Source organism: Temnothorax curvispinosus, unplaced genomic scaffold (assembly GCF_003070985.1).
Source record: "Temnothorax curvispinosus isolate PA1 unplaced genomic scaffold, ASM307098v1 QBEX01017793.1, whole genome shotgun sequence".
Classification (NCBI taxonomy): Eukaryota; Metazoa; Arthropoda; class Insecta; order Hymenoptera; family Formicidae; genus Temnothorax; species Temnothorax curvispinosus.
In genome coordinates, this window is record NW_020227573.1 from 89872 (window position 1) to 109256 (window position 19385).

The 19385-nt window shown below is 41.1% G+C and overlaps 1 protein-coding gene across 8 annotated transcripts in view; it reads right to left on the bottom strand.

The window, feature by feature from the left end:
- Window positions 1-19385, bottom strand: part of LOC112467735 (protein TANC2) — a 31885-nt gene that overhangs the window by 930 nt on the left and 11570 nt on the right. For 4 of the 8 annotated variants that reach the window (XM_025036492.1, XM_025036491.1, XM_025036490.1 and 1 more), the window contains 14 exons: window positions 6812-7194; window positions 6381-6501; window positions 6160-6303; window positions 5889-6029; window positions 4326-4913; window positions 3883-4214; window positions 3524-3802; window positions 2964-3407; window positions 2593-2799; window positions 1897-2163; window positions 1506-1801; window positions 953-1404; window positions 568-869; window positions 41-460 (listed from right to left, as the gene is read on the bottom strand). In XM_025036492.1, coding sequence (XP_024892260.1) covers window positions 41-460; window positions 568-869; window positions 953-1404; window positions 1506-1801; window positions 1897-2163; window positions 2593-2799; window positions 2964-3407; window positions 3524-3802; window positions 3883-4214; window positions 4326-4913; window positions 5889-6029; window positions 6160-6303; window positions 6381-6501; window positions 6812-7194 — 4376 coding nt within the window. Of the gene's footprint in view, window positions 1-40; window positions 461-567; window positions 870-952; window positions 1405-1505; window positions 1802-1896; window positions 2164-2592; window positions 2800-2963; window positions 3408-3523; window positions 3803-3882; window positions 4215-4325; window positions 4914-5888; window positions 6030-6159; window positions 6304-6380; window positions 6502-6811; window positions 7195-15087; window positions 15964-19385 lie in introns of those variants that run through there. The other 4 variants (XM_025036495.1, XM_025036494.1, XM_025036493.1 and 1 more) reach the window with 4 other exon arrangements.

Consider the following 19385-nt stretch of genomic DNA (forward strand, 5'->3'; position numbering starts at 1 on the left):
ATTTAAGTCTACGCAACATCGAAAAAATTAAATTACTAACGTTCATCTTGCGCTTGCATCTGCTCAGATTTAGAAGAAAGTTCAAATGAAGTTGCGTAAAAGTTTGAAGCTGTAGCATCATATGACTTTGCTCTTGTCCTTGGCAATCTTCTTCTGGCGAAACTGGGAATTTTCTAAGAGCGTACGCGTATCGATGCGACGCTTCTTTCAATCTGTTCTTTCGATATAAAACATTACCATCTTCCAAAAGCTTATTTAATAGGATTATCAAAACGTCTGGTTTTCCTGCTGCCATAGCCCATGTAGCAGGACCTAGTTTAGCACCACGACGCAAGAAGCATTGAACCACTGGTATATTGCGACATCCGATAGCTCGATCCAGAGGTCGCATGCCATGAAGATCAACATGTTCCACCGCGGCTCCCTTTTCGAGTAACAGTTGTACTAGCTTTGGATTACCCTGTATATACATATATATATATATATATATTTTTTTGTAAATATCAGATCGCGAAAGTGATACACACGGCAAAGGACATGGGTTGTGCGTACGAGAGAAATGTCTACCTGGAATGCGGCCAAATCCAAAGGAGTTCTACCAGAATTGTCATTCGTATTGACATCAGAGCCGCGATCGAGCAACATTTGTACGGCGGTTACGCGTCCCCTAACGCAAGCCCAACTGAGAGCGGTGAGTCCCTCCTTGTCTTTCGTTTCTAGAATCGATCCTTTATCGAGAAACAGCTCAAGTAGATTAATGTGACCTTCAGAAGCGGCCAACATTAAAGCAGTACGACCAGCTAGATCGCGTTGCTCCAGAAGCGATATAATTTCGTCCGATACTGTATTCATGCTGATGGATAAATCTCCTGCGAAATAATTCAGCAACTAACAATCGAATACATAGCATACAATTTGATGACAATCTCAAGTTGAAAAGAGAAAAACAAACCTTGCAAAAGTCGTTCGACAGTACCCCAATGTCCCTCCCTGGCGGCGAGCATGAGAGGAGAAAGGCCTTTCGTGTTCACAGCTATAGGATTGGCACCGCGAGTTAAAAGCGCGGAAACCGTCGCAGTCAAACCGTTTGCAGCGGAGATCGTTAGGGCGGTCTCGCCAATCAATGTATCGGGACGATCTACAATCACCTCTGCCATGTCCAAAAGATACTCTACAACCGCTTCGTGACCCTGCGACGCAGCCGCGACAACGGCTTGTTGGGCGGCTTCTTCTCTGCCTATTTCGAAAGCGCTGTTTTCTGCTTTATTTTCACTGGTTGGTACGACCCAGTCGCAAGCAAGAAGATACCCAACAACTGATAGTTTTCCATGTCTTGCCGCGTGCACCAAAGGACATTGGCCGGCCATGTCTACGTGTCCCAATGAAGCACCAGCGGCGGCCAATCTGTAATCAAGTATGTCAAGTATACATAACAATAAACAATTGCATCGTTTAAGAAAGTGAGAGAGGGGGAGAGAGAGAGAGAGAGAGAGGTGCAATTTTACCTTCTGACAACGTCACAATGTCCCCGGGCAGCCGCCAGTGATAGCGCAGTACAGCCTTGACTGTTGGTCAGTTCGACGTCGGCGCCAAACTCAAGAAGAAGAGACACCATCTCGACGGAACCTTCGTGCGCGTACATGCATAGAACAGGTGCGTTACCCAAATATTCGGTAATGTGATTCGGTGATGCACCCGCCAGCAGGAGCAACCGCGATACCTTCACATTTGGGCTATAAATGTTTCGAAGCGTGCACAATGCCGAGGAGATGCATTCGGTCGATAAAGTCAGCCAAATTGCCTAAGGATGAATGAAGGAGAATCGAATAAGCTACGCTTTTACTACATTACGCTTGATTACTATTTCGTGTTGATTGTAAATAACGATTTACATACTTGTAAATCGCGCGAAGGCCAGCATGGAGCTACGCCTCTGTAAACGTGTGCCTTTAGCACATGGTGACCCAGTTCTAAAGCTTTGTCACCATCCAACGGCGCTTGAAGGCGAGACAGTCTGAATGCTATCGCCGCATGACCGAGTCTGTAGTCGCATAGGAATTTTGTTGATTCTCCCTCATCTCTTCTCATCAGCCATTCCCTGAACGATGGGTGAAAGAACATGTACGTATTGTCTAAGCGTTTCACAAGAAAGCCAGAGAGCATCTGATAAGAAAAAAAGGATGTCATTATATTAAATCGGCGAATGTATATTACAAGAGTTGATATAACGTTTATGTAGCATTGTGCACAGGCTGACGATGTAACTAATTGTCAAATTATACATACATTGACAAGTAATCATACAAGTGAATATGTGAGGATATTTATATAATACTAGGTCACATGATGAAATAATTATTCTTTTATTCGTTTTAATTACTTTCGTTATGTCTAATTGGAATATTTTCTATATTTTCGTCATTAAATTACTACGACTTACATTGTATTCGCACCGTATTCGGCAGAAAGACAGAGACAGAGAGAAAGAAAAGGAAAGAGTGAGATAATTGTTCAATATGTATCCGTTTAAAGATAATCCGTTATTAAGAATAGTCGTATTACTATATATCAAATTGTGTTTAATATACTTGCCTTAAATCTCTGTAAAAAATCATCCCATGAAATAAAATGATCTATATTTAGAGAATTGATGGAATAAAAAATTTCAGGTAGAGTTAGTGGATATAGAGCTGCCAGACAAACAGCCAGAAGAGGTTGTACTTTGTCGAAGGATGCTGCCGTAGGAAATCTCAAGTTAAAATGTAACTGAAAGATCTGCGCGAGAGAAACCGGTAATACCTAGGAGATGAAATAACGTTCGTTAAATTCCACATTTTCGTCGATATCTCTTTATGTTACCTTATAATTATGTATCTTATATCGCCAAAGCAACAGCGGCTTGTATAATTACGATTATAGCATAAAAGTTAGTTAAAATAGAGATTGAAAAATATATCATGTACCTTGTAACTCGCAGATTTAGCGACTAAATGCCCGCTCTCGATAAGGTCAAGCGTCAGCTTAGCGAAGAGAAAACTACCTCTGGCTAGAGTGAGCAAATGTGAAGAGAATCTTGTCTGATTCGCGCTACACGATGATTCTGCCTTGCCGTTTACCGACGCAGTTACATTCGATTGGATGGAAGGACTTTGCGCTAATCTATAACCGACATAATCGGATAAATCCTTTGCGATACTGTTACCGATCGCATCGTTCGTAGTTTTGTCCAACGAGATCCTCGTATATGGTAGTTGCTTCGCGCAATCCAACAATTGCGTTCTGACCGTGCAAACGATCTTTAACCAACTAGGAATGTTAGGTGCATGCCTCGTTAAGAAAGAAGCTATAGTATCGCCTCTGTCTGGCCTGTGATACTCTGCTTCGCAAACGGCGTCGATCAATATTATCTGGAACGACATAATAACCGACACTTATATCGAGCGTATCGTTCACCGATGAAAAAACAATTGTAGCTACACAATTAAGCTACGATAACGTGTTAATGCTCATTTCGTTTACCTACCATATTCGAAGTTGGCAGTCTATTGGCTTTCTTCAGAGTCAAAAGTGGTTCGATAATACCTCTCGAGAGCGCGAGATCTGGATCAACGGTACATTCCCTTTGCGACAACGAGCCTTGAAGATGGGACTCGGACAAGAGGTATTCTCTATATGAGATCAATTGAGGAGCCTGACACAGTTGTGCCGCTAGCGAGTGAATTAGATCTGGGACTAGGCAGGTACTGTTATTGTCGGCTTGGCAAAAGTGATAAGCCACAACGTGTGACGCTAATTCGCGAACCTGTAATTCGATATAACTGATGCACCTTCTCTCCAAACCGTTAGAAAATATAGCATTGAGATAAACGCTGGCGAGCGTACCTTTTCATTGGTATGTCGAATATTGGCTTGCAGAGTCGCGTTGGTATTCTGTTTCTCTCTCTCGTCGCATTCCTCGCTCTCTTTCGCCGATCTTGGCTGCTCTCTCCGTCTTCCGAAACAACTATGTTCCACTAGCTGTAAAACGAGTGCAGTTTTCCCCGTGCCTGACGATCCGGAAATCAAAATGCCGGGACTGGAGCCATTGATGACTGATTCTAATTCATGTAACAACCACTGTCGTCCTGCGAAAAGTGGATCTTCCTCTAGTAACGGCACCTCGAAGAATAATGGCTTCAGGTTTAACTGTGTCGTATGACGCTGAGCAAAACGTACTGAAATAAACACATATATGGATCTTTATTGTATTATTGTATTATTATTGTATTCGAATATGTTATTATATATTTCGTTTCGAACATAAAGAACAGAATGTTGGACATTACGTTTCGCGTCCATGGGACCTTTAACGTTACTGACTCTCGCCGATCTCCGGGCGCAGGATCGTCTGTTCTTCAACTGGCCGAACTCGTCGGTTTGACCCGCTTCTGCGGCGTTGACGGAATGTCTTCTGGGTGCGAGTGGGCTGGAGCTACCGTTCGAAAGGCCTGATACTGACACGGACATAGACATGGACATTGACGTCGACGCGGACAATGATGTGGAAATGGATGCTAGGCTACCAGCGCTGTCACAGTCTCTAAATTTAGTTTTCGCTTTAGCCTTGGCTTTCGGCTTGACAGAACATCGCAGCGCTGCCGCGGCCTCCGCTTCGCTCGACGTGCCCGTCAACGTTGACACTGGGCTCGTATTCGTTGATGCCAATGTCTGCGTCTCGAAGCTGGTCAGGCTGCTGAAGGAGGCCGCGGAGCTGTCGTGACCTTGTATCGGAGTTTGTGAGGGATACGCGCTTGATTCCACGCTCGCGTTTGCTCGATTGGATCCCAATAGTAGGCCCAGTCTCATGTACAGATCCGACTGTGATGATTTCCTGGTTTTCGAAGACAGCGGTTTCACGCAACCACCCTCATCGTCTGCGGAAAGGAGAAGTATTAATGCATGAGATGGTATGCATGAATATAAAATAACTGATATCTAGTTGACAAATCCAGACAGTGCCGATCAAGATAGCAAGTGCTTCGTGCTGTATCCAAAAATTGACGAGCAAAACATAAAATCACACTACTAATTATAAAATACGCTTAGGCGGCTGTTATCGTTAAAAATTTCAAGTTAAAGCAACTACAATCGAAAGTTGTAATGTTGCAATCAGACTCTTGTGTAAAGATTTTCTTACGTTGATTAATTTTTATTTTAATTTTTATTCCGTTCGTCTAAGCGTATCGTATTCTGACGCTACATATTCAGCGCTCTGCAAAATGTGAGAAATCAAACGCTAAATCCAGGCATACGTGATATTAATTACTAATGATAAAAATATAAAACGTATTATACTTAAAAATATTTTGCACATTCATTGACATATAAAAAATATTATATATCTTGTTGATTTGAATCTATTCAGAGATTTTCCATTCTCTATTCTTTAGTATAAATATTAAAGTGGAAGAGTTTTGACTACTTTGAATAGACAATGCCAAAGTCCGATTTAATTTGAAAACTAGCAATGCCAATAGAAAATGCGAGAGTATTTACAAAAAATATTATAATCATTTGCTTTGATAAAAGGATAGAGGTACACACGACTCGGCATGATTTTGACAAAAGCAACGATATAATAATAAAATAACAAATAATGAGGTAATTATAATAAAGGATAATTACAAATTGCGGGTCATGCTTCTAAAAAGAGACACTACAAAAGGTGTTACCAGAAAGAAATAATTTTTGGCACATAGCGACGGCTCTGCGCCGAAAGGCGCGTGCTCACGCTTGCGCGCGTGACAGCTTTTATTCCTCTACAATTCTACATCCATTCGCAAACTCCAAGCATTTCAAACGTGTTTCAATAGCGATACACAACGTCGAATTTGAAAAACTCCTCCTGCCTGCAACTTTATTCGACGAGCCGATGAGCTGATTCAGCCCGTCGTTAGCCGTGCCTTGACTACTGCTCCACAGAGACTTGATTTTTCCCAAGACAACACCGGGCCATCTTGTTTTTCCTTCCAAAGACGAAGTCATCCAAACTGTATATGTATGTGCACGTTTTGGCGTTATCAAGATACTTGACGTGATTTGAATCGGAAACGCGAAATTTTCTCTTCGAGAGAAGAGCAGCGCGAACCTACCAGTTGATTTAAGAGAGAAAGTTTGTACCTGATAAGGCGGAAGGATTGTCATTTATAATCGGTTCGGGCGAGGATGCCGCGTGTCTCGAAGACCTCTGGACGGCAAAGGAACTTCTGAGCACTTTTGGGTTGAGAAAAAATCTCCTTCGTTGATTTGGTGGCGTGGGACAACCTACGGGGCACCGATTTTACGTTTTTTAATGTACATCTTGAGGCGAGACATAGATTGAATTGCACGCTTCAACGTACTTTGCGTCATTTTGAGTTTTTGCCGATCTTGAAAGGCAAAAGGAGCTGGAAGTAGCGAGGCCTTACTTTTCAAGTTTTTAGCTACCGTTATCAACGAGAGATTTTCTGCCGCGCCTCGCTGCTGAAAATGAAATAAAACAAAGTAAGATATTGTGCAAGATATTATGATTACTTAATCTTGATGCGACCGATGTAATAAATGAGAAAATAACGAGAAAAAAAAATTTCTTTTCTCTTCTGGCATTATTCATTTTCACTTGCTTCCTATTCTTCCTAAATGTAACAAATTAAAAAGAGTGTGTTTCTCTCTATAAAAACATGATAACTTCCATAAACAAAAGTTGTTGAAACGATACATTTAAGAAGAAAAAAGGCAAAGCAAAGACGCGTTATCTCTCGTCTTTCCCACGCGACAACAGGAGGGGGCTTACGTGTAAAACTCGCGATGGCAAATTAGCCCTCGTGGTGATCTTGGTACGTAGCCTGGGGCTGCCACAGAGAGAATTCACCGTCGATGAGTCATCGAGCCAACCATCCGTGGGCGCGAAGGTGGACAGTGGTGCCGAGGTAACGTCCCTAAGAGATGGTTCTTCCAACCCGTCGTCGTCGTCGTCGTCGTCGTCGTTGAGATCGCAGCCACGCAGACAAAGTGGACAGACCTCGCTGCGAAACAGGCAGGAGTAGCAGCGCTCGTGGCCGCAGGAATCGATCAGGCGACGTTTCTTGCCCTTGTCAAATGGCATTTCGCAGGATGGGCACGTAGATCCACCCAACATCCCCGTCGACTCGACCAACGCTCGTATTTGCGCCAAGTCTATATAAACAGAGCACAATCATATCATTTCAATTTTCATCGATAATTCTCTCTCCAAGTAGACCCAACCAGCGTAATGTACAAAAAATAAGAATAAATGTAATCTCACGTCGCGAATCAAAATCAACGTGTCATTTCCAGCCATTTCAAGCCATTAAAAAAACCGATATGGTCGTTTGACAATTATAGGCTCATTCGTTGCGACTAAATCGTCAGAACTTTTGATATGTCGGTTAGCGGCGAGGACGAGACACACGTATTGTCACGTGAGTATCAAAGCGGCGATACTCGTTCATCACGAACACGCAAATCAATCGAATAATTACACGCGAATCCATTGCAAGGCGCGTACATGTACATACATCCTATTGTAGAAAGTAAGGTCGAGAGATTTTGCGTCCACGCTCCTCTCGAACGTGACCTTTTTTAACGATGCTTTGTCGAACGACGTTATATTCGCTCGATTAACTTGGAAACCGCGTATGCGCTAGTATTATATATATACATATATATCGAGTATTTGTGTGTATTTATAATACTTTGGATAAAAGATCGATTAAACCGGAAAGAGCTAAATGCGCGCGGGAAAAACCGTAGTGGATGAGATACGCGTTAATGTATTTGTCACAAATGGATATCCAAGGAATATGAAACAAGACGGAAAAAGAGAGATATGTGGTTAAATACGTGAAAAGTTGATTTCCTCCCTCTTCGGTGGGCAGAGCTCGGCGGACAAAGTGCGGCGAACAGGGAAACGGGAAAGAAGAGAGGAGAAAAGAAGGAAGTCACACGACCCCTCGTACCGGTAACTCCGCGTGAGGCAGGTGCAACAAGAATCGCCTGGGTTACCGTAAGCTGGGTCAACGCACCGAGCACCGAGCACCGAGCACCGAGTCTGGTGCGCGCCACGGAGACCTCGCTTCTCGTTTTCTCAGGACGGAGGAGCTTCACTGACTCACGCCTCACGCCTCACGCGTCCTCGTCGAGGGACCCAGGATCCAGTTTCCACTATCGCGTCTCGCCTCGCCTCGCCTCGCCTCGATATATATAGATGCCAATCGATTACAAACTACAATCTAATGGATAGGATCGTCTCACGATAATCCAGCTAGACTAGCTAGAGCGACTCGCCCTTTGCGCAACACAATTGCCGATTATTTACATTTAACTTTTCTTTCGCCACGTACCACGTATCCTCCTAACATACACATTTTTCTTCCTTTATTCTTACTATTATAGTTTTAAATGCCGCGTACATATTGTACGCGTTATTCGTATATTCTTCTCTCGTTGATATATCTACAGTTGTGCTTAATCGATGATCTCACAATCAGTTTGAAGACGAATGGTAATTTTATTGCCATCTTAAATCATGTGTAGTAAGTTAAATTGCTTCCTTCCGATATCGCGTGGTGTATTAGTGTTTTAAACTGGATCGATCCGTTTTGCTAACGCCGGTGAAACGCGATCTCTCACGATATGCGACATCGATGATTTTGCAACGACATCGACAGTTCCGCGTGGTTCCGCGCAAATATTTCACACGACAGAGCTTTTTGTATGAGGAATGCATCTCGCGTCAGTCCGTGAAAATTTGTACAATCGCGTCGAACAAATGAGAATGTTGTCTATGTCTATGACAACAAATGAGAATTTATTCATCCCATTTTTGCTCGAAACGACGGCGAAATACGATTCGACATATCCACTGGCCGACCTCGATGGAGCGAGAACGAGGGCGATTAAAATCCGTTCGCCAAGTGGGAAAACAACAAAGTGGAACAGAGCAGAACGACCGGAGACCACGACCACCTGTTGGCTGATCGGCCGGCTTCTCCGTCTTCGTTTCCGTTCTCCACACGTTTCGTCTCTCCCTCCCCCGCTCTCTCTCTCTCTCTCTCTCTCTGCATGTCTTCTCGTAAATTAGGTCTTGTAGCTTACCTGAATCACACACAATACTAAATCTTACTACCTACGAAAGCCATGGTCCTTTTCCCGTTTAACAGAGACATTTATTGACAATTCCAGTGCAATTTAAAATTTGTGTTATTTTTGCTTTTCTGCATTCGTTTATCTTCAAGTTTTGAAATCTTCAAGTTTTAGATTTAAACAATATAAAATTCTAAAAAAAAAAACAGAGAAAAAGAGACTGGATAATACTATATAAGAACGGTAAGAGACACAGAAGAGGCCATGCACCGAATGGAGAACGGCTGCAGTTATCTGGTCGTCGTGTTTCGGTTTCGACGAGTCACGTGTATTAATCGTTATTCGGTGCCCAGAAGAGTGAGAGAAAGTTACTTTACCGAGGTGCTCGCCTACAGTCCTGTCGTATTTAAATCCTGTCGCGTCGCGTTGGTACCTTCGATTTCGATATACCGGGAGGCTATGAAATATCGTGATATCGCTAAATATCGTAGCGTTTCTCAAAGTAGGTCACAAGCGTTGCATAACGCTATAAAATTTAAGATTAACATAAAAGAAATGCAATTATATAGTACGTTATTTATACCTCGCGTTTATACCGCGAGATAATGAGAATAAAGTTCAGAATAAAGTATGCAAGAATAGAAATTTAGTTTAGTAGAATTAATAAAATAAGAAAATATTACCAACATCTAAAACTAGAGATTATCTGCTTGTTAGATTATCTTTCATTTTTCATCTCGACGCAAGATGTGATCGAATTAGGATTTACCTGGTTGTTTCTATGAAATGATATGGTTCATCGTTGTGACGCCATCGCTGATAAGGCATATTAAATAATGGGAATATATGAGATTTCGTGCGTGCTTCATGGATCAAATAAACGAAGAGAAAAAATGCTCGCGCTTATCGCTTAGCAGCGCTCTTTTTCATACTCGAAAATTGTGATACGCCTGCAGCATTGATATCTTGCTCATATAATTATCAGTATATACCTACATTCCGCGACACGAAAATTCTTTACATATAATTGCGTTAACATTATTCTTATATTTTCATACATCATTCTTTCAGCTCTCTCTTTTTTCTATTCTCAAATAACACGCAAATAATACGCATATAATCTCAATAGATTTTCAATCTTATCTGTCGTCTCGTTTATACACTTTAACGTTTGCACGTGGATTTGACGAACATGGACACAAATATTAATTTAAATAACAGTGTTGTCTTATGTAGACCCGCCTTAAATGTAATTTCTAGATACATAAATGCGTTTTTCGCAACATGCACAAAGTACGTGATACGAGGTGATACGAAGCTCGTATCACAGGTCACAGATTGAACAATCAACAAAGTCGTTAAGTAATAAGATGCAATAATTTACTTAATGTTTTATTACGTTTAGTAAACTTTTCTTATTGACTTTTTACCTTTGAGGACAGAAAATGTGTGTCTAAACCAGTCTAAACGCACTATGGAATCGCATCGCCTATAACCACGCCTATTTGCATAAATTAAATTATTGTTTATTTCGATCGCTGTTTGCCGGGTATTTTATGTGTGTCACCAAATTGTAAAATATCTCTTTTTTTGCGACTCAACTGGTGCATTACATAGCGTTCGCCGTAAATTTTTTTATTCAGGTCAGGTCGGTTGACGAGCTAAGTTATTTCAGATATGTTTCTTTCGATATGATTACGGATTTGTTTCTCAAAAGCAATGCTTATCACTCGTTAAATCTTGCTTCGATAACATCATCTTGATAAACAGGCTGACAGATCGGTGCCTATCGGTGTCATTTCGGCCGAAATATATCATGTTCTTAAAGCGTGTGAATAATATTTCTGTTTCAGTTGCTAAATCTATCTATTACTAAATATAACAGCGCAGTGTCATTATCATTTCTATTATCACATGAATCGAGGAATGTCGTTGTGCAGCGTGTGCGATTGTGCTCCACCCGTTTCATGGTTCACATGATTCCGCTAAACGCATTTGCGAAAGAAAGAAAGAGAGAAAAAGGTTAAAATTTTTCGCAAATAAATTATGGTAATTTTCAATCTCTTCCTATATAAAGAATCAATAGGGAGTAAGTATCAATATAAAACACACACACACAAACACACACATTCATGAGTACATTGGTTATTCAGGTTCTTGGTTCTTAGAATGGGCAGCCAGACGCGACACGATCTGTTGATCGTAAGACTGCTGGTCGCCTCGCTAGTCTCGCTACTCCGCGTATTCCTCTCACTCACCTCACGACACAACCGCCCACCGCATGCATATATTTGCAACATACCGTCATAATAGGTATTCCAAATCATACGCTGCAGGCAAAACTTTTTGCCGAGCTTGTCACAGATTAGAAATAAACTAAAAAATATTATCCATTAATAAATTACAAATATACAATACTATATTCAGCCATGTATTCCTAAGAAGCTGAATATCTCTAAAAAAAAAAGATCTACAAGAAATGAATATTTGGCATAAATATTCATTTCACAGACAGAAAAAAATGTATGTACAAGGGTTAACACATATTATACTATATGTATACAATATTTTTCAAGTGTTAAAAAGGAAAAGGTACGAATGCATAAGAATGCATGTTCAGTTAACATGAATATCTTTGAATGCTTACGAGATGGTTGAAAATCGAGCAGTTTCTTTTAGTGAAAAACATTTCCCCTTCGATACGTCGCTTCTAATTTAATTAATTATTATTTAATTATTATTTAAATAGTTTAATAACACACACACACACACACACACACACACACATCACAAGTTCGATATCCTTCTTTACGCAGAAAGATTTAAGCATATTACGTTTGCGTATGTTAAAAGAAAAGAAAAGAAATTTTTTTATTAACTGAGCTAACGTAGAAAATAAAGTCTTCGATGTGACAAGAAAGTGAGTCACACAACAAACGTTCTGAGATCATCACGCGTGTACGTACCTCTTTCAAGGTTTATTTCGCGCGAATTACATATACAAGTTCGGGTGATGCATTCACATATCGTCAAAAATCCCTTTCTCGAAAGAAAAGTTCGTCATTCATGAACAAGTAACTTGACTGTATAACTGGATGTTCTATGTGCGCACTGGCGCACGAAATTGTAGGTTGAAAGAAACTCTCAACCTCCGTTCTTTATCCGCATCCTGCCGAACTGCATAAACAGGTGTGCGCATTTCGCAAGGATGCAGTGCGTGACGAGAGTACAATTATAAGTGCGAGTCATATTGGATCCGTCATGTTGGCAAATTCAGATCTCTTTTTCGCAAGCCATGCCGCTTCTCTTCGCGAGACGCACCTCTCGAAGGAACGATTTTAACTGACCCACTTATTGACGTGGTCGCGGCTTTTATTATAATTATGATATAAAATATGTTTAAAATAGATGATATGCAGTCACACCCACATGAACAGAAGGAGGGAGAAAGAGTCTTCTCTTTTCAGGTGGTTTATATTTTCTTATATAATTATATATAATTACGACAACAGAATACATATGAAACATTCAAGAGAAATATGCCGCATTCAAAATGCTGCAAATTGGGGCGATGCACGTTTGTACACCAATATTTATTTATAATTTGTGTGTCATATATATTACAGAAATTAATATATTGAAATAATTAAAATTTATGAATATATTCGATGTGAGATAAATGTCTACGTTCTAAATGCAGGTGACAGAGAAAGTTAGACGCTGTTGTATTCAAGGCAAGGTGCGCGTTATAGGTGTGTATATTTCGTAACTATATATGTATTGCATGCAGGTTGTCGTGGGATATTAGTGGATATAGCCTGTGCTTTTTCAGTACGCACAATCAATAAACATGCGTTTGAATTACGTGAGAAAGATTTCTTCTCATTGTCAGTTTCATAAGGATACTTATTTTACATACGAGTAATAAAGCTATCGTATCCAAGCTCTATTAGATTTACATCAATTTTGTGTTACATACTTATAAGATGTATTATTTTTATTAAATTCGTTGATCCGCACAGGATGTTATCTCTTTCTCTAGGATTATTCATAAATAACGATAATAATATAATTGTCAACTTATATATTATACAAATTCTTTCACGATATATACCTATATTCAAATATATAGATCAAATAATAATAAAAAATAAATAAATAAAATTTCAATGCTTAAAATTGCTTCGTATACATATAATATATGCTATTAAATGTTGCATTTCTGTTTGATCGCGATTTTTTCGACTTTTTGCGTAAAGTTGTAGCTTCGAAGCCACTGTATCATTTGTTTCTCATTCTATATCATACCTAAAGAAATCGTAAAAATTGTTTCCGAGTGCAAATAAAGTGAAGCAATAACGTTTGCGACGCGGCGTTAGAGGGATATCGATGATAAACTGAAAGCATGTTGAATCGAATCTCAAGAAGGCTTTCCTTGGCTTCGCTCTACAGTTAATTCCGTCTTCTGATAGTAGCGGCGTCTTATCAGCGACTCGACCATCGACGCATGCCTCTGTGCGTGGTCTAACACAACCGGTTAAATACAACTAACATCGAGACCAACACATTTTCCCTCCCTACCTTTCTTCCTTCTCTCAAAGTGTTAATTGCATCGCGTCAAATCCGGTACCGCATCGAGAGGATCACGTTCGGTGTATCTTTGGTCTTTGGTTTATCCGAATTCGAGCCGATATCGGCTTGATTCGTTCTCATCTCATCGACTGACAATGAGTTTTATCGTAGGAGATTTCTTTAAGCGCGACATATGGTTGGCGTGACCGGTGACAACTGACAAGCGTAAAGTTTATAGTTTATTTTCGAAATAATTTATTTCAACATGAACCAGTCCACGGGTAAATATACATATATATTTCATACGAATACTAAAAAACGGAAGTTCGTTGTTTCACTCTAAAACGTCAAACACTCAAACGTGCCTTTAGATTAGAATGTATGTAACGCACGTCAGTTTCCCACCTTTAATTCGCGCTCTGTTCAACGCCATTGAGACGAATCTCGCGGCGTTCAGACTAAAGTTGAAGATTATTATGATTCCGCAAAAAAATCAGACGTTGCACTGGACGCACTCGACAACTCATTATTAAACTCATTCGAGAATTAAATTTACACTATTATGCCATTAAATTACTTTTTAAGACATACACTACTATCGAATTGTCTTTCCTAAAGAGATTACTCTCTAACACTCTACATATTAGGGTATCGTATATACAGAAAAAAATCGAATGATTTATGTATATAAAAAGCGTTAATCTAATCTTCTTGCGTAATAAAAGAGATTTTTTGCGTAAGAGAGTGACAGACTTGTTATCAGACTCGTAGCATGCGTACTTGAGAAAACTTTGTGTAAAGTTTAATCGCGTCTCTAATAATAAACGACAGCACGCGATCTAACCGCCAGAGAGTCAACGAGATTGCACCGTGCACGCGACGAGCGACGAATAGATCGCAGACTCTCTCTCTCTCTCTCTCTCTCTCTCTCTCTGCCTTTCCATAATTTTGTTGCATGTTGAGAATGTACCAAGAACTTACTGGTGCCACTGATGCGTCTCGTAATTAACTCTAAAAGTACTACATTCTAGTAGTTTCTTTTATTTTGTTAAAGCTGTCACACAATACCTCATCAAAAAGGTATGCCACGAGATATTTGAGAATGGAAACATGCAATTTCTATAGAATGCAATGACTAGAATGTAAAATTCGTCACAATTCTACACGTGTTTTGAATGTTGAATAGATTTGATTCGTTCACGCAAGTTTAACACGCACCATGAAAACTTTACTTCCTAGAGAAATTTAATTTTCGGATACTCAATATCACGCATTGAGTAAATCTTGACTGCGACTATGTTTCGTGACTATATTGAAAAACAATAATTGCGAGTAAATGTTGTAAAGAAGAAAAACTGAAAAAATGGACAATCCGAGGCGTAAAGTACTTACCGAGCACAGAGAGGCTGAGACCGGAGTTAGGGCGAGGCGATCTGTCGGGGGGCGCCATGTCGCTTCTCTCTCTCTCTCCCTCTCCTTCACTTTCTTTCTCTTTCCTTTTTCACTTTCCTCTTCTCTCAAATGCTTCCTTTTTTATTTTTCTTCACGCGCAGATACGTGCATGCTTTAATCCGGCAGCAGAGACTGTCGTACATCGCACGGTGTAATACACACGAGTCACATCACACATATCCACAAACTGGAGTAGCGCGCGTAATATGGCTGATGGAGATACGGTAAATTGGAACGCGCACCTGACGACCTGACGACTGTCTCCGACTCGCGGCTATTGCGGAACACGTACGCGACGGTGAGAAGGAAATCTACGCGATCTCGACTGATCTCGCGCGTCGTAATAATTCTCTTTTCCTCATCTTTCTTCTTTCCATTTTTCTATTTGTATCTCAAAGCACCGGCATGGAAAGATAAATGTCAAACGCGCGAACACGCGACGAAGGTTCGTGGCGCACTGACTCACTGACTGCCGCCAGTTTCTGCCAGGCACTATAGGTAGGAGGCAGGAGTGCCAGGCTACACAGCCGAGCGCAGCGCGAAGCAACGATGCGCAGCGCAACGCGGTTGAGCGGCTTGAGCGTGGTTGAGCTCGGCGCGATGACCGAGTTGGCTGATTGGCCGACAGCCCCAGCGGCCCCGGCAGCTCCGGCAGGTCGGTTGAGTTGAGTCGAGTTGAGTTGAGTTGAGTTGACTCGAGTCGCTTGGTCGCGGCCGCTCCGACAACTTTGCCGATCCTCAGTATCCTCACGCCTCACGATCGTTCTTTCACAATGAGAGAACTCTCTATCTCCGTTCCTCTTTCCTTCTCTCTCTCTTTCTCTCTCTCTCTCTCTCTCTCTCTCTCTCTCTCTCTCTCTCTCTCTCTCTCCCCCGCTCTCGATCCGCTCCATCAATCTCTCTCTCCCTCGCTGCGTCCTTTTCATCCTCTGCCTCGCTAGAGCGGCGCGTGCGCGTCCACTGGCCGCCAAGTCTTCTGCTCTGACGTCTTACAAGTGTACACGTTACATGCAAGTCTTACGCGCTATCATGAAAGTTGTCACTTTCCGGTTTTCTACGTGCGTAAAACGTGCCGTTTTGCCCAATCTAAACCCGCGATTTTATCAATCGCTAAAAACTCGTCACTCGTGAAACCAGCAAAACTTTCCATATGGAAAATGCGTTTGGAAAAGAAATAAATAAAGCGGAAGTGACCGTTGGCGCACGAGTGAAATTGGAAAACGCCGAATAGATTTCTCATTCGTAGCTTTATATATTACCTATAATATATATTACACTTTTCGATATGTTATAATGTAGGATACACGTAAGAACATTGTACCCAGCATCAAAAGAATGAAATTGTCTTTCATGTATATAATACAATATATTCTTACAAACGTTGGTGTATTCATCATAAATCGTAAAAGATCGCGACGGCGACGTACAATAGCGATATATAGAAAGATATTGGTGGACGAGCCGGCGCGGGCGCGTGCGACAAGTGCGTCCGCGCTCTTTAGGATCGCGTTTAGCATTTGTACTCGCGAAACATTACTTTCTACTTTCACATCTCACAATCAGCCTAATATACGATCTTTACATGCGCTCGGATATTTTTCTCCTCTTTTGGGTCGGCGTTGGAAGGTCCACGTCGAGAGTCTACAAAAATCCTGAGACTATGAAAGCGGCTATCGAAAACGGGGCTTCGATTATCCCAACGAAAAAGAGAAAGGATACATGGAGAAAGCTCCCGGGTGCATTCACCGTTTGTTCCATCTTTGATTTAGCCGAGTTTAGGCGATCATGCCGAGTGTCAAGTCTCAAGTTTCGCGTGATCGCTTTCAGATCATTATTCAGTTCGCGATTCGCAAAGCCTCGTGATTCGTTAGTCGCGAGTTAAAAGATTCAGATATAGGGCTAATTTGTTTTGCAAGCTATCCGCTTTTCCTATTTATCTACAAATGTATATGTACCGCGGTCTGTTGTGCCAAATAATTGATGTCTTTGACAATTGGCAAAGTCATCAATTATTTCCATCTCGACAAGTTTATGACAAGTAGCAAGGTCCGATCTGTCTGTAAGTTTGATTTTTAGTGCAGATGACGGAAGAAGCAATTGGAAAAGAAATGACGATGCATTCCAAGATTCTGCATAATCTATACTCGCGAGAGATTTTGCGTTTTAAATATCTTACGGTAAAAATTGTATTATAAAATTCTGGAACAATTAAGAAAGAAAATTTGTTAAAGTAAGCGAGACTCGTTATAGAACGATATTTTTTGAAACGGAAAACAGTCTCTTGCTTTCCAGAAGCTTGTGTCGGTACTCGTGAAACGGTAGTCGAGCTTTCGACTATACCGATATTAGGATATTTACCGCGGCATTACAATCGCCGCTAATAGCTAATTTACATGCAACGCCGCGCGCGAATCCTGATGAAACATATATAAATTTCCTACGGATTGATGTTAAAATGTTAATTTTATTCGTTAAAAATGGAAAGAAATGTCCCGTCGCACGCTGTAGATAGTTGTAGGCCGATTTCCAAAATTTAAAGTGAGCACAATTCGTTTGATTGACGACGATCGACCAAATGGGATGGACTGGTTTGGGGCGATGAGAAAAGTAAGCTATTCAAGATATTATATATGTATATAAAGCAGTTTCAAAACAAACTAAAAACACTTTCTATCATTGGTAAAAAATAATTAGTGGTATAAGTTTGATTTTTTACGCGCTACTGAAAACGCACGATACTGCGAACGTATCGCAATCGGGCGTGTTAGCTGTAATAATATATATATATAACGCGATATATTTTCATAAAGACTCGAGAAAACGTAGCCGCGAATTAGCGAATTAGTAAATTAGCGGTGCAGCTGACTCTGGGTCGTCGACGTGCAAACGTATACAGAGGTAACTGTTGCACCTTTCTACTTGTAGGCTAGTGCAGCGGATGCGAGTGGGCGGACCGGGATCCAGGTAGGCAGAGCCCACGTTGAAACGAGCATCGGTAATTAAACGAGCACCTTGCTCGACAGACTCGTCATTAAAAACAACGACGACGACGACGACGACGACGATTCGCGTCACGCTCCGCTTATTACTTCTGTTCCAAGCGCTGTTCCATGCACTTGCGTCGGATGGTCGTCGGACGCACAGTTCGATCACTGCAGTATCTCACTGCGAGATTTCAATATTTCAATCGCCGACTATTTAAAATAAAATTAATACATAAATTGATTAACCGATCAAAGCGATTTTTTTTGTAAGCTTTGATTACATTTGTAGAATGAAAGAGATGGATTTCAAACTTTGTTCAGATACGGAGCTAGCTCGAAGCAGCTAGAGTCCACTAATTTTTAGATGTTAATTTAAAGTTTGGAACAAAGCGATAAAAGCTTTCGTAGCCCGATCTCGTCGCAACGAGATACAGGCTGACTGTATGTATCGGTATGTATTGGTAAAGGCTTAGGGGCACAGGAGACTTCGTGCCTCGGCAAGTGTGTTGCAAGACGGGCCTTATACGGATCTTCGGACGCGACGCGACACGACGCGACGCAAGGTTCAGTCTCGAGCAAAAAGAACCGTTGCGTCGCGCTGCGGCACTATACTATAAACACGCGGTCGGTGGATCTCGTGGATCTCACCGGCGCGGCGCGCGGCGGCACCATTCGCTGAATACCAACGTCACATTCGACGCTTTAACGAAAAAATGTAACTAAGTATTTACTCGTTTTAAGAACAATTTTTTATACTTTGTTTTATTACAAAATTTATACTTGTGGAGAGAGAGAGAGAGAGAGAGAGAGAGAGAGAAAATGTAGATAGGTATAGAAAAGCGATAGGTATAGTGTAAAAATTGTTTAGAGATTTCATTTCATTACCTTTCCTTTCCTGAAACCCTGAAGATTAGAAATCCATTTTGCATAATGTTGCATTTTAACAATCAATTTTCAATGCTTCTAACAATAAAATCTCTCTGTGTTGATATATTCGTGACAATAGCAAATGCGCGTGATAGCTATTGAACGGCATTTTACAAGACCGAAAATTATTCGCGTTAGTTGAAGCTCGACCGGCGTATTAAGTACAATTGGATGCGTGGGCAACGTTAAACGTTAAATTGTTCCGCTAATCGTCACGATAGGAGACGATGCGACAAGATTACTCGCCCACGAGCGAGTTTCCTGCAGGACTGACGAAAACATGCGTTACACGCGGCTTGGATATAATTGCGGGATAAATAATAATCA